Below are 16,712 nucleotides of genomic sequence, written 5' to 3' on the forward strand. Positions count from 1 at the left end.
TCAAATATGCCGCGTTATTTCAAGAGCAGTTAATGCTACGCTATGCATTCAAGCAAACGATTTGTGAAGTTACTTCAGATAACCTAGGAAATGCTTCGAACGACACGATGGAAGAGGGGGGGGGAGGGGAAAGACATCGCCTGATGCATCTGATGATTCCGGAAAAATTCATACAAGTCTAATAAAAACACACAAAACCCATAGGAACCTGATATGATAAGATATGTCCAGTCAGTTATTAAGAGGATCCGCACATTTTCATCAAAAAAGAAAAAAAAAGAAAAAAAAAAAAGGCATTTAAGCCCTTCCTCCTACACTTCCTCATGACAACAATTTTCAACCACATGACGTTCTTTTTTTCTCCTCATCAACAATCGTACAAATATATATATTTGATGTATACACCTTCCTGAATAACGTTCGCATTCTCTTTTGTCACATCAACTCCATTCAGTCACGAGACATTTCAATTACATAAAACAACCTCATACCTATCCCCACGTTGCTCAGATTGCAACAAAATCATTTTTATTTAAAATTTTTATTTGCACATTCTTTTAGCCAAACCTAGCACATTTATCTTGAGCAAGTTGAGTCGACGACTTACTCTGAAGGTGGAAGAGTCTAGGAACTTTTAAATTCACAAGCAGTTCCTAATCACATGTATATCCTGGAAAGAGTACAATGTTATTTTTTTTTTGTTTTTTTTTAAATCTCAGAGAGAAATCTCCAGTTGTTCTACATACAACACCTGGTATTCCCAAATGGTCACCCATCTGGTACTGACCAGACTCAACGTTACTTAACTTTGGTGATCTAACGAGAACCGGTGTGTCAACATGATCATGCCGTATACTTTTTATAATTTTGAATCAAAGGTGTACAACAATCATATTCTTCAATTCAAAATGAGTTATTCCCCTTTGCTGATTCTTACTTTAAGATGGTTATTTAAAATGTTTTATAAAGAAACTAGTGGGAGGTCACCCGGCTTCGCCTGGTTGTAAGATACGCTTAATTATGATATTTTAATTTGTCCAGATTCCGTATACATTATCATAGAGTCGTTATTTCAAAAGTAAAAAAAAAAAAAGCATTTGGGTGCCATCAGCTAGAATTGAAACCGAAATTAAAACTGTAGCATTCAAAGCTGGTGACGTTACCACTGCACCAACGTGACACGCATATGAACTGATTAAAAATTAACTGAGATGAATTTAGAAAATGTATAACGATTTTTTTTTCAATTTGGATCCATTTTTGACCCCTTAAAAACTATTTTTAAGACCCATAAAAGAACGGTCTATAAAAAACCCAATCATTTGAGGCCCCTAGTTTTGTTTGCTTTTATTTTTATTTTTTTTTTGCTTCGTGAAATGAAAATCCTCGGAAACTGCAGTGAATACGATTCTAATGTTTACGTTACGCAGTCTTGCTATCGCATAGAAAAGTCGGTACTTAGTAGCATACAGGGTAATTTTTAAAGGTCGAGACCAGAAAAGAAGGCGAAAAAATGATAAAATAGTTTTATATTATTTTTATTAATTATTAATAGAATCATTTCTATTTAAAATCACTTACGTATTATGCATGCAAAATTTAAAAAAAAAATATGCTTCAAATGCATGTGAAGGAGCTAATGCAAAACTAAATGAATTTGACCTGATGTCGAGTTTATCTAAAAGCGACACTCGATTTTTAACTTGAAATTATTCCTCGTTCAATATATAATAGAGAAACTAGAGCCTTTTTAGTGGGGCAGGTTATCTCGATATTCCATAAGAATCTTTCACTTAGTGATACAATCACCAAAATTGGCAAAAATGGCGTTCAGAACATATATTTTAAGAAAAGAACGTTAGCCATCAGAAAATTCAAGATGGCTGCAGAAGCAAACCTGACAAATTTCAATTTTGGTGCTTGTGTCTCCAAGTGAAAGACTGTTTCAGCAATCTGCCCCACTATTTATATATTCGGTTTTAGTGAAGTAATTGCCAATAACATGCTACAACAATAGCAAATGAAAAGTGCTTAGTCAGCAGTCAAGTTTGAAATAATTTCCTACCAAGAAACGATCAAAGTTTCAAAGATGATGAAAGAGACAGACTGGATCCAGCACGAAGCCAGAGTGACGTCCGAAATCGACGATGTTGCCACACGAACTTAGGGTCATGCACATTTCGCGTGCCTTGAGCAGCAGAAGATATTTTCCTGCGACCAGTGAGAGTCTGATCACCCTTGAGGGGTCCACCCACCACTAGACAAGTAAGAATGTATCCCTACTGGGTTGCATCTATGGTCCTGTGAGCTGGGAGCGACGAACACGGCCAGAAGTACGTCACAAGTATGCTCCGGGAACCAGGATAACGACGGATGCGGCCCGGCCCTTGGGAGAAGAGGGTTATATTATATTATAGTTTGTGTTTTAAACTTTGCAGCACATGATTGAGTTTATGAATAGTCCTTGGGATGCAGCACGTAATAACATTATGAATATTAATTATGACACTAAAATAAAGCCCCAACGAACCCCTGGAAGGAGAGCTACATCAAAAATGTTGTTTAGGCAAGTTTTTTTTTTTTTTTTTTTTTTGCTAGTCATTACAAAAACAAGATTATGAATTTATACACAAGAATTTTAATTAGTCATGATTGCCTTAGATAAGGGTCATACACAAATACAGACATGCAAACATACATTAAAGGCACTCTTTACACACAGCCGCCTGACTCAGGTTAATGTGAAAATGGAAACTGAACGGAAATAAAACGGAATAAAAAATTTATTCCAAAAGAAATATATATATATATATATATATTTATATATATATATATATATATATATATATATATATATATTCACTAGCAGTTCAGCCTGGCTTTGCTCAGGCCCTATGCACTGTTCATAACTTTATGTGCATATGTATATATTAAAAAGTTTGACCCATGTCCAAGGAACCTATATCTAAAATTTCAAGTGTTTAGACCCAAAATTAGCAGAGGAGTTTGATAGAGTTTTCAAAGGTCAAATCGTTGAACTTTGACCCCTTGACAGTCAAATTTCTGGCTGAAAACCGATTAAAAAATTTTCTCAAATCTTAATACCTCTTGTGTCAAATCTCGAGTCTGTAGACTGAAAATTGACAGAGTAGTTTGGTAGGGAAATGTACACACATATATGTGTGTGTGTGTATATATATATATATATATATATATATATATATATATATATATATATAATTTTCAGAATGTGAGATATTATATATAATTATTTCCACAGCCAAACAACATCACAGCCCACAAGAGCCATGACAGCCAATGAACCGGAAGTCCAAGACTCGAGTTTTACCCTCATTTGTTTTATGTCTGACTGATGAGCCTAACTGAGGGTGAAACTCGAGTCTTGGACTTCCGGTTCGTTGGCTGTTATGGCTCTTGTGGGCTGCGATGTTGTTTGGCTGTGTAAATAATTATATATATATATATATACACACACACACACACACACACACACGCACGCACATACAGCGAAAGTAAACATATCAAACCAAAGACACATTTCTATCACACTTATGTTATTTGTCTTACATGTGTTTCGTTGAATGGTAGAAAATTCACTAAACAACTCATCAGAAACAGATTTATGTTCCTCGAAAAAAAAAAAAAGAAGACAATTACGTCCAAGGATGGAATACTGCTGCCATATCTGGGCAGGAGCTGCTAAAAACAGCCTATCCTGCCTTGACAGAGTACAAAATAGACTTCGTGGCTTAGTGGGGGGATGCCCTCTTCTCTACCCTGCAACCTCTCTCCCACAGAAGAGACGTTGCGAGCCTATCCTTGTTTTATCGTTATTTCCATGGCAGGTGCTCATCTGAACTCCAATCTCTGCCCCCCCCCCTCGCCAATCCTTCACGAAAAACACCCGTCTAGCTGAATCCACTGTGAAAAATTTCCCCCACTCTTTATCTGTGCCTAAATCAAAACGTAGATTACATGAACAAAGCTTCTTTCTTAGAACTGCACGCCCGTGGAACTTTGTTCCGTCTGCCTGCTTCCCACCTGACTACAACTTGGATGCCTTCAAGTCCAACGTTAACAAATTCCCAATGAACTGCCCTCTTAAGTAAACACTTAATTAAATCTCCACACTAACATACTGTACTTGCAATAACCCTTATCCCTGAGTGGCTCCCGGGCCTTGATAAGTGGTGACCACCGTGTAAAAAAAAAAAAAAAAAAAGATTTTTTTCTTTTTTCTTGTTTATTTTTTAAAAAAAACTTTCATATTAAAACACGCACACACACTAATATGCCACCCTGCATTGTCTAATCGTAAAATAATTAAATATATTATAATTTATGCGGATTTCGTATTATTATAGAGTAAATCCTCAATAGATTATTATATTGTACCTAATATATAATAGTGATTTCAAAATTAAAAAAATATGACTTGAGTGCCATCAACTGGAATCGAAACCAAATCATTCATTTCTTCAATGATATTTGCTACCAAATGATCTCAGGACAAATGGATATCAAAACTTTAGAAATTAATGCAGTGTAACATAAATGTATATTTGTGCATGCGTAGAGGAGCATTTTAAGTTGACTTACATCTGCCAACTTCCAATTTTGATCCCTTAGCAATTATGTTTATCAGTTATATATAACAACGGTACACAGCAAATGTAATCATTTGATCCGCCTCACATCACTCTGCATTCTCACGTCTCGGAGGAGATGCAGTTTGAAATGTACTGAGGATTGAACTCTTGACCTCCCAAAGAGTGTAGCTTACAACTGAATTTGACCAAATACTTTATCCACTATGCCACGGGCTCTTATGAAATTCCGTGCAGATTCCTGAGGTCGACAAGATACACCTGATGAAGGTCAGAAGTTATATCGACCAAAAAAATGAAAATAAAAATGAAAATAAGAACAAAAGTCTGAATAATGCAAATCATATACGCAATATCATCATCTCAAAATTTAGAAAAATAAAACGCGTTTTAAAGAATGAACTTCTGCTTTCTGGTTTGTTAAGAACCGAAAACAATTTCCATTCAAGTTAGAAAGATCAAAAGGACATCCTATATAAAAACATGAGCGCAAAAAAAAGGGGGGGGGTGCTTGTTAAGATAGAATCGACAGATTGATTTTTTTTAAAATATATCGTTTTAAGCAAAAAACAAAAAACAACATTACGTACTTAATTATTAAGTCGAAAATAGTAATATATCCAAAACTTACGAAAATTTATCAAGTAGAAAGTGATTTTTACGGAAAAAAACAGAGAAAATGGCATTTTCCCCTAGATATGGACATTTTGAAGAATTCTAATACAGGGGGACAATAGTTATCTCTCTTTTCGACACTTTAATGGCCGACGTACTGTTTTAGACCATAACGAAAGACTTTGTTTTATTAAAAACACAAAAGCAGTTTTTTTTCTGCTCAATAAATTTTCATGACTTTTGGATATATTACTATTTTCCACGTAACAATTAACTGCTGTTGTTTTTGCTTAAAACTACATATTTAAAAAAAAATAAAAAATCGATCGGTCGACTCTATGTTAACAAGCACCTTAAAATGCATTTATGATTTCGCATCGCATATAATTTTTAATGTTGAAGTACGGACTTTCTAAATCGCCATTATCGCAACCAAACAACCATGCAAGTCGATCAGCAACAGGTAAAAGTCACGTCTTACCTTGGAGATTGTCTCAAACAAGACGCACGATTTTCCGGAATAGGAAAGCACGCGGAAATGCTCCACGGATGATTTGATAAGCAAAGCCATCATTTCTCGTTTGCTATCCGTCACGCAATGACAAATGAAAGTTTCGCCTTTTGTTTGCCATCAACGAAAACGAAAACTAGCGGATCAGAAAGCAATGGTTGGGTGCGCAAACCCATTTACGACGACGACCACGACAAGTTTACGTCGGTCGGATGCGTTGAATTGAAGAGGAGGAAGAAGAAAGAGGTAATGACCGCACCACAACAGAGCGGGAGTGGGCAGGGGAAGGGGGTCACATGAAAAGAAAAAGACGTGGGGTGGGGACTATTGAATATTTGTATTGTTAACCTATTTTTTTATCGTGATATAAGCGGAGGAGGAGGAGGAGGAGGAGGAGTAAAAAAAAACAAGAAAGGAGAGAGAGAGAGAGAGAGAGAGAGAGAGAGAGAGAGAGAGAGAGAGAGAGAGAGAATATTAGTCAGGTGAGATGTTTCGTTGAAGCCGACACAAAAGAACTCGCGCCATTGTTTATAAAACAAATTGCAAGAATATCTATAAAACTGATAATTTAAAAAGATTACAAAAAAAAAACAAAAAAAAAACAAAAAAAAAACAAATAAAAATAGTCATTTTTTTTATAACATTCTCTTATTTACACATTGTCGAAATTTAAATAAAATCGTTGACAGCAACAAATAATTTACTGCGACTGTTTGCAAGGAAGAAAAATAACAAACTGTGGCGCGTAAACACTGCAGCTACACCTTTAAAAAGTATAAATAACTTAAATTTTAATTGTAAGGGCGACAACTCCTTTTATAATCTTCAACTAAAATATACTATTTATTTCCCTTGCTGATTTTCCTTTTTTTTTCTTCTCCTTCTTCCCTGTCATAAAGTGATTTTTATTTATTTTTTATGCAAGGTACGTAATGTATCCTATTTTTTATTCCGCCCAAATTGATCAAACGTATTATTTTGATTACTGAATTTATGCATTCATGACCTGAAAGTTTCGTGTTTCTGTTGCAGAATAATGACAATGTGGGACTCTAAGAAACCAACTCCTATCATAGACGTGTGTCAGAAGCAGAGATACGGACGCCATTGAATTCCTATGTGCAGAAAAAAATTGAACCGATCAAAACTTATCGGCGCCTGTTGAACGTTTACGAAATCGATGCAGTTGAGGTGATAATAGGTTTGTCAATTTCAGAGTGGCGACAAAGTGCGCTTCTGACTTTTACGACCCCAAAAGAGGCTGGCAAAAGTGCATTAAGAATCGTGGTGAAAACTAAATTGTAGAGCACAAAAGGTCGCTGTTTTAATGGTACCACTCCCGTCTTCGTAGCTCTTTAACGTTTTTAGAATAATAGGAGGCTTTACTTTTGAAAGTAGTTTGTAACGAATAACATAATACAAAGATGACAAAACCTGGCTATTTGATTTGTCAGCTTAAATGCTACTTAGGTTCAACTTTTTAAATCTCACAATTTTATATAATTTAATAGCACCTTTTTTTTTCGTAAAATTATTGCATTTAACAGAAAGTTATGATTTTTATGGATTAAATGCATTGTCACTGAAAATTAAAGACTAGAGAAAAATACCGAGTCATCAGCAGGATTCGAACTTCTGCAACCTGTATTTACGTTCAGAAAAACTTCAAATAAAATATTTATTTATATGTAATAGAACCCCGGGATACAGCATTAAAAATTAGTAGCAAAATACAGTACAATATATAATCAAATAATATTATCAATAGCATCGTAAGGCGGGGCATCGAGATTTGACATAAGGGGTATTGAGATTTGGAAAAACCTTTTTAATCGGTTTTCGGCTGTCAAAGGGTCAAATTTTGACGATTTGACCTTTGAAAACTCTACCAAACTTCTCTGCCAATGTTTGGTCTAAACACTTAAAATTTTAGATGTAGATTACTTGGACATGGGTCAAACATTTTAATTTAATTTGAGCCCAAAACAATAAATGTTAAGGGCTCAAAATTGGATCAAAGTTCAAAAATATTTGACGCCTGCGACCTCTACCACCTTTTCTCTATAGTAGTTAAGGAAATCTATTATATAGAAAGGCATTACCGTACATATTCACACTTTTTAATATATACATATGCACATAAAGTTATGAACAGGACATAGGGGCCGAGCAAAGCCGGGCGGATCTGCTAGTATATCTATAAAAAGTGAAAGTGTGTTTGTGTACATTTCCTTACCAAAATACTCTGTCAATTTTCAGTCTACAGACTCAAGATTTGACATAAAAGGGTATTGAGATTTAGAAAAATCTTTTTAATCAGTTTTCGGCCAGAAATTTGGCTGTCAAAGTTCAATGATTTGATATTTGACAACTCTACCAAACTCCTCCGCCTATTTTGGGTCTAAACATTTTAAATTTTAGATGTAGGTTCTTTGGACATGGATCAAACTTTTTAACTTGATTTGAGCCAAAAACAATAAATATTGAGGGGTAAAAATTAGGGTCAAAGTTTGAAAAAATTTGACCTTTGACACAATTTTTGGTCTAAACATTTGAAATTTTACATAAAGTGTATTCAGACATAGAGCAAGGTTTCTTTTTAATCATTTTTTGTATGAAAATTTGGCTAACAAGGAGTCAAAGGTCAAAAGAGTTGACCTTTGCGGTCTCTAGCACATTTTTTTGTCTAAACATTCAGACATGCAGCAAGCTTTTTAATCAGTTTTTGAGCGAAAATTTGGCTGCCAAGAAGTCATGGTTGAAAGAGTTGACCTTTGCAGACTCCACCAAACTCCTCTGCCAATTTTGGGTCTAAATATTTGAAATTTTAGATGTAGGTTACCTGGACATGTGTCAAACTTTTTAATATATATATATATATATATATATATATATATATATATATATACATATGCACATAAAGTTATAGGGCCCGAGCAAAGCTGGGCTGAACAGCTAGTATATATACAATTGCAGGTTAATATTTTCCAGAGGTGAATGAAACAACCAATGAATTTTTAACAAAGTTAATATAAGAGTGCTCAATACCAAAGCAGGGTAAAATATACTTTTTATTTGTTTTACATTCATATGTCGCTACACATTCATTAACATGTTTCAGTCAGCCAGTTACAAATAACTAGAGACCTCTTTAGGTGATGCTACTTACACAAAAGTAGAGTCCGGAATGAAATTATATATATATATATATATATATATATATATCTCCATGAGCCCAAAAGTCCATGAGCCCAAAAATTACTTCCATCGCCACAGAACCATTTTTATAGACAAGTCCCTGAGAGAGTATCTATATACAGATGATGTTACAGATTTTTAGCTTTGTACGATAGTTAAGTCTCTCTCTCGGTTCAAAATGTTGAGATCCAGCAAAGAGCAAGAGCAAGATAGCCAGCAACAAGTTAAACTGCAGACCAGCTTAACGCGAGTACTGGTCTCCCGCTTTATGGTTTTTTTAAATCAGAGATTTGCTTCTCCTAGAAAGGTTGCCTTCACCATGGCTTATGGGAGCCCTCTCCACCCTAACACACACATACATACACACAAACACACACAGTGCTAGTTGGCCGTTGACCCCGAAAAAGGGTTTATTCGCCCTTTGGAAGGTTTTCTTTTTAATGCTTTAGGGAGACTAGCTACCTTCCTCACCAAACAAGTTTGGTGGGGGAACCAGTTTAGTCGCCGGTGACCCGACCATGAGGCAGGTAGTACTGGGTTACATGGTACCAGTAGCATATGATATGACCTGACTGTGTGTGTGTGTATATATATATATATATATATATATATATATATATATATATATATATATACACACACACACACACATACATACACACAAGGAGGGAAACCCATCCTTGCTTTGGACTGAATAAGGATTAACAAAGGTTTCACACTGCCAATATTTTTATTGTTGGTGAAATCGGCCATTTGTCAATCAAATCGATTGTCTGCTCTAATCAGGGACTCACCATGATGAGTTGGAAGGAAGCTTCAGTTCTTTAGTCCACAATAAAATGTCTGCATTTCACTGTTGATTTTATGTGCCGGGCCCTTCTGCTTGTGCAGTGATAAAGCTTCTTTAATGTAGCCATTTTCGAGTCCATGGAGAACGAACTCCCACCTTTATATATATATATATATATATATATATACTAGACTACCCATGACCCATTGGGTCAGTATGTTATAATAGCTATGGAATTAATGTATGAGCGTGACACTTGTGACGTAAAGAAAATAGTTTTTTTGACATAACAGAAACATTTCTATGAAAGTATATTAAAATGAAAAAAGAATATACATAGATTTCTATGAGTCGTTCTGTTTAGAATTGTTCATTTTTGAAAAAAAAAAAAAACATTACATTCATTGAATTTTAAGTTAAATTCAAATTTTGATATTTTTTTTTATATGAAATTGTTAGTTGAAAGTAAATAATTAAAAACACTCTCCCCATGGCTTTTTAATGAAAATAAAATGAACAAATGTAAAAATATGCAGAAAGCATTAACAATTGTTTATTTAGATAACTTAAACGCAATATGTTTTAGTGTCGCGTTGATTATTTATTTGTAACGTAATTTAAAAAAATCGTATTTTCGGATTTATTTATTTATGTTGGTAGTGTAGAAGAAAATGTAGGACTGTTTTTTAAGAAAAATGTATTAAAAAATGGAGAATTATTCTTATGTTTGTCAACGGGTTAAAGTAGATTTATTTGTAAGAAAATTGCGTTAAAATAACTTAAACGTAATACAGAAATGAACGATGTAAAAAAAAAAAAAAAAAGCAGAAAGTATTAACAATTGTTTATTTGGATAATTAAAACACGAAAAAAAATTAGGACACTGAAAATGTACACAGTAAAACAATACGTTTTATTGTTGCGTTGATTATTTATTTGTAACGCAAATAAAAAAAAAACATATTTTCGGGGTTATTTATTTATGTTGGTAGTGTACAAGAAAATGTATAAATGTTTTTAAGGAGAATAAATTTAAAAAAAAAAAGAAGGTGGTGGGGAAAATCGCTGTTGTAAATTGTTCTTATGGTTGTCAACGGATCAAAGTTGATTTATTTGTAAGAAAATTGTGACAGTATAGTTGTAATACAGAATAGTTGCAAAACATCCCCACCCTTTCCATGTTAAATAATAATTTCTAAATAATAACTTTAATATTTCGGTCCGCAGGTCAAATTCTGCAAAAGTAGCGATTTGTGTTTATTTGTTTACGCTGTTATGAATTTATGTTTATGTACACATGCGCAACCGGAGGTCGTAAACCAGATGTGGGGTTACAATACCCATTACAAGGTCATTTGAGTTTATATATATATCATTGCCCAGTCATAATATAAGCTTAAATATGATATTTTGATTAATGCAGGTTTTGTGTTTATCACACTAGCGGCACACAACGCCGAATCAAACACAAAATCGAGTACACTCAACATCGTTTTACCATCAACGCTTACCTTGTGAACTCGGAGTATGGGAAATTCCCATATGCACAAAACAAAATCACTAAAAAAATAACAAAAATACCCTAAGGATAAGGATAACGAGTAAATGTTGGATAAAATGATGGTGAAAATTATTACGAACTTGCCAGGATTTGAACCTGGAATCTTCTGATCCGTAGTCAGACGTGTTATCCATTGCACCACAAGTCCTGTCCATATACCAAATGATGTTACTGCAACTCTATACAGCCAGTGCTAAATTCTGTTGACATATGCAAGAAACTTTTTCGACAATTGCACAAAACAGCCCCAAAACCCTTATTTCAGGCTTTTTGTGTGATTCAGCGTTGTTCGTTACAAACCATATATAGATAAGGACACTCTAGGGACTCACACGTTTCAGGAAAAAAAAGAATTTTTCAATTCGGTGCATCGGCTCGAAAGTTTTATTGGTACACACACACACACACACACATAAATAAACATTTAGAATTTTATTAATAGTATAGATAATATTGGACTCAACATAATGATTTAAAAAGTTTTTTTTTAAAAATGACTCGTGCACCATCACCAAGAATCAAAACCAAAACGTTTAGCTTATGGTTTATTTTTTCCTTTGATGTTAATGCCTGAGCTATGAAGACATGTTTGCTGCAAGGTTAAAAATTAATACATTAATCAATAGCTATTACATTATGCATGCATATTCATAATGCCGTCATTCGACTTCCACCTGGCAAATTCCATTTTTTAAATTTTCATACTTTTGCACCGATTTTCACAGACCAAAACCCAAATACATGGCTTGCGTGGGTTCGATTACCCTATATATTAAGTTTCATGCCTCTAGACCGGAAACTGATAGGAGTTTGGTAGGCAAAATATTTTAAACCAAATATATGTATATATATATATGCATACATAAATACATAGAGAAAGTGGTTTGTGTTTACTATAATCTTTTTATGCAAATATTACGCAAGTATAAATCATGTAGAATATCTGCATAAATATAATTACACGTAATAGTTAACTAAAGATGATCATCCCATAAGAAAACCGAGAAAACTAATTATGAATTAATTAAAATAAATGTTTAAAAGAATATGCAAATTAGCTAGATCTTTTGCCGATGAATGCAATTCCATGATCCATATATAACAAAGTTGTATTTTATTTTTGAATAAATAGAAAAAAGGGGTTTAACATATCAATACACGAAAAAAATTTAAAGAAGTATATAAAGGTGCTATCGTAAGAAATCTTGACAATACAAAAGCACATGGACCTGATCGCATCCCGGCTGTGCTATAAAAAAGTGCGCCGCCGAAGTAGCTCCAGTTCTCTCCAAACTTTACAACAAATGCCTTAATGCATTTTGCTTTCCTGCCTGCTGGAAAACTGCTTCTGTAGTACCAGTTTTCAAGAATTCTGGCGAAAGAACTGACCCATTAAATTATCTCCCCAGTAGCCTCCTCCCACTTTTTGCAAAAATATTTGAGACCATAATTAACCAAGCTCTAGTCCATCACCTTACAGATGCTAAACTTCTGACTGACCAACAATATGGATTTAGGCAAGCCCGTTCCACAGCAGACATCCTAACTGTAATCTCAGAACGTATATACCAGTCATTGGACAAAGCAGGGGAGGGTAGAGTGGTAGCTCTAGATATATCTGATATATCTAAGGCTTTTGACAGGGTATGGCATGAGGGTCTTCAAGAAAATCGGATCATACGGTATCACTGGAAGAATACATAACATAATTAAATCCTTCTTAGAGAAGAGAAAAATCCAGGTTGTCTTCGACGGTCGTACATCTAAACAATATAATATAAATGCGGGAGTGTCTCAGGGGTCTATCTTTGGACCTCTGTTATTCCTAATATTCATAAATGACCTCCCTGACAAAATTATCTGTGAGATGGGTATATATGCTGACGACACCACACTCTATAACGGACAACAGGAAAACAAATGAACACATATCTAAAGAAATGGCAGAAACACTAGAGGATGACCTCCAATCTGTAGTGGAATGGGGACATAAATGGATGGTCACATTCAATGCTGCCAAGACTAAACTTGTTTCCTTCAATAATTACAAGAAACCTTCTTAACCACAAATAGCAATGGCCAATGATTCTTTATCTGAAAGTACATCTTTTAAACTTCTCGGCCTAACGCTCACAGGAAACATGAGTTGGAGCAATTACATTGAGAGTATTGCCAGTACTACTGCGAAGAAGGTGGGTTCTCTCTACTGTGCTAGAAAGCTAATAATGTCCGAAAGTATCCTGTACCTCTGTAAGGCCACCATTCACCCATGTATGGAGTATTGTTGTCATATTTGGGCTGGTACATCTTCCACTAGTCTCTCGCTCCCAGACAAGGTTCAAAAGGGAGTCGCCAACCTGATAGGTCCTGAACTTTCATCTAAACTTCAGCCTCTGTCCCATCAATGAAATGTTGCATCCCTCTGCCTGTTCTACAAGTACTTTAACGGTGAATGCTCTGACAAACTGCAAGCACTTGTGCCCCTTTGGCATAAATACCCCCGACAAACCTGAGAATCAGCTAAATCCCACTCCTTCATGGTAGAGATCTCTAGATGTAAGAGAGCCTTCTACTCCAGTAGTTTCTTACCCAGAACAGCTAGATTTTGGAATTTCCTTCTGGGTCCCTGCTTCCCCAACTGTACTGACATACAGAAGTTCAAGTCTAACGTGAACCGACATCTTGCTGCCCAACTACCTACACAGTACCCCTGATGCTTATGTCCCTGATAGTAGCCCCCTACAACAAAGTGGCAATGTGCCTTGTTTGGGGTGAAAATGTAATAAAAAAATTTATATATAAATATATATATATATATATATATATATATTAACAGGCCAAGCATTGAAGCATATTTTAATTTATGCAGATTTCATATTCATTATTACACAGACAATTCTCTATTGATTATTATATTGTACTTAATTTATAGTAATGCAGTTAAACGTATAAATATATATTTGTGCATGCAGACATGAAATCGAATTTGTTCTATATATCTGAATCCCCTATATATCAAGTTTCAAGTCTGTAGACCAAAAATTGACAGACATACAAAGATATCTTGTGAAAATTTTGAAGTTAAACCTAAATAGCATTTAAGCTGACAAATTAAACATTGATTCGAACTAGCCAATTTTTCATTTCTTATTGTTGTGTCATGTTATTGACAATATAATAATGCATTTAACTACAATATATTTTTTAATTACTTAGTCCACCCAACTGAAAAGGTTTACTTATTTTAAGTTGAAAGATATATATATATCTTTTTTTGTTACAGACGTGACCTCCCACATCATCAAAGCCAGATTGATCAGGACCATCCACCAAGCATTCACCAAGCTCCTGTCGGTGCTCGTCGAAAAAGTATGCTCTTAATACCAGACCTGTATATAGGCGATGATTGAGGCTAAAGGCGGCTACATTGAATAGATGTCAGCTCTACTACATAATCAAGTTACCTGAATAATTTTTTCAATAAAAGTTTTAAAATAAACCTGGAGTATTGTTTTCTTTAGGGCGACACTTTTATCGTTCCACCTTGTAGAAATTGCCCACCTTAGAATTAAAATACATGCAAAGAAATAAAAATTAAATTGCATCCCGGGCAACACCGGATAGTTACAGCTAGTATGGAGGAATCCGAGATAAGACTCAAAGAAGAGCATCTAAGTATGTCAATCGAGTGGGGGTGGTGGTGGTGGGGGAGGGGGAGACGCTATGTTCTTTATCAGTCATGGTCATGTGGCAGTAAGGACTTTGTGTTTATCAATGCCATCACCCCAGTGCCAAAAATAGACACTACCCAGCACACCACCCACAATTCTCAACCCACACAACAGAACCAGAATCTGAGAGCTTCCTACGCCCTTCCACCTCAAAACCCTTTTACCAAAACAAAAACCATATTCTTTGCCTCCTCACCCTCGCTCCATCTTACAGTTTCCATTAGGACATCTGAAGTGTGAAAGTTAGACGTGGGGGTGGGGGTGGAGGTCACCATTTTTGTTATTGTTTGGAGATGATGGAGGAAGAGTTCTCTTCATCTCCTTACCTGTCCTTTATATTAAAAAGTTCCATTTTATAGATCCCAGCAGTTTTCGATCCCCTAGAGATGAACTGACAAAATATGACCTTAACCACTTCTCCCTATAATTCAAAATCACATAAAATAATATTTTAAAGGTTGGATGGGAAATAGAATTCTCAATCTTACCAGTGCCCGTCTTTTTTTTTTTAATTTTTTCTATGAACCCTTTTCCGTTTATTTTTTTTTTTCTAAACCCTATTTCAGTTTTATGAACCTTATTTCAGTTTTATGAACCCTATTTCAGTTTTATGAACCCTATTTCAGTTTTATGAACCTTATTTCAGTTTTATGAACCTTATTTCAGTTTTATGAACCCTATTTCAGTTTTATGAACCTTATTTCAGTTTTATGAACCTTATTTCAGTTTTATGAACCTTATTTCAGTTTTATGAACCCTATTTCAGTTTTATGAACCTTATTTCAGTTTTATGAACCTTATTTCAGTTTTATGAACCTTATTTCAGTTTTATGAACCTTATTTCAGTTTTATGAACCTTATTTCAGTTTTATGAACTCTATTTCAGTTTTATGAACCCTATTTCAGTTTTATGAACCCTATTTCAGTTTTATGAACCTTATTTCAGTTTTATGAACCTTATTTCAGTTTTATGAACCTTATTTCAGTTTTATGAACTCTATTTCAGTTTTATGAACCCTATTTCAGTTTTATGAACCTTATTTCAGTTTTATGAACCTTATTTCAGTTTTATGAACCCTATTTCAGTTTTATGAACCCTATTTCAGTTTTATGAACCCTGTTTCAGTTTTATGAACCTTATTTCAGTTTTATGAACCTTATTTCAGTTTTATGAACCCTATTTCAGTTTTATGAACCTTATTTCAGTTTTATGAACCTTATTTCAGTTTTATGAACCCTATTTCAGTTTTATGAACCTTATTTCAGTTTTATGAACCTTATTTCAGTTTTATGAACCTTATTTCAGTTTTATGAACTCTATTTCAGTTTTATGAACCCTATTTCAGTTTTATGAACCTTATTTCAGTTTTATGAACCCTATTTCAGTTTTATGAACCCTATTTCAGTTTTATGAACCCTATTTCAGTTTTATGAACCTTATTTCAGTTTTATGAACCTTATTTCAGTTTTATGAACCTTATTTCAGTTTTATGAACTCTATTTCAGTTTTATGAACCCTATTTCAGTTTTATGAACCTTATTTCAGTTTTATGAACCTTATTTCAGTTTTATGAACCTTATTTCAGTTTTATGAACTTTATTTCAGTTTTATGAACCTTATTTCAGTTTTATGAACCCTATTTCAGTTTTATGAACCTTATTTCAGTTTTATGAACTC

General features: G+C 34.4%; 1 protein-coding gene, 1 long non-coding RNA gene, 1 other non-coding gene and 1 pseudogene across 12 annotated transcripts in view; 1 reads left to right on the forward strand and 3 right to left on the reverse strand.

The window, feature by feature from the left end:
* The window catches only part of LOC145297820 (uncharacterized), a 237,296-nt gene extending 222,494 nt beyond the window's left edge, over positions 1–14,802 (forward strand). Inside the window, exons 4-5 of the long non-coding RNA XR_013870335.1 lie at positions 6,787–6,955; positions 14,587–14,802. This is a non-coding gene — a long non-coding RNA (uncharacterized LOC145297820). The remainder of the gene's footprint in view (positions 1–6,786; positions 6,956–14,586) is intronic.
* Positions 1–16,712, reverse strand: part of LOC145297819 (ceramide glucosyltransferase-like) — a 393,652-nt gene that overhangs the window by 136,392 nt on the left and 240,548 nt on the right. For 2 of the 10 annotated variants that reach the window (XM_080144136.1, XM_080144140.1), the window contains exon 1: positions 5,725–5,963. The exons of 5 other annotated variants lie outside the window; for them this stretch is intronic. In XM_080144136.1, the coding sequence (XP_080000262.1) occupies positions 5,725–5,817 (93 nt within the window). In that variant the 5' untranslated portion in view covers positions 5,818–5,963. Of the gene's footprint in view, positions 1–5,724; positions 6,495–16,712 lie in introns of those variants that run through there. 3 more of the 10 variants (XM_080144130.1, XM_080144133.1, XM_080144137.1) reach the window with 3 other exon arrangements.
* LOC145301546 (5S ribosomal RNA) lies at positions 740–856 on the reverse strand (annotated as a pseudogene).
* Positions 11,379–11,451, reverse strand: Trnar-acg (transfer RNA arginine (anticodon ACG)). The gene has a single exon. It is a non-coding gene; the product is annotated as a tRNA-Arg (tRNA).

The sequence above is a fragment of the Euprymna scolopes genome, chromosome 18 (assembly GCF_053919585.1).
Source record: "Euprymna scolopes isolate OS-2025 chromosome 18, ASM5391958v1, whole genome shotgun sequence".
Lineage (NCBI taxonomy): Eukaryota > Metazoa > Mollusca > Cephalopoda > Sepiida > Sepiolidae > Euprymna > Euprymna scolopes.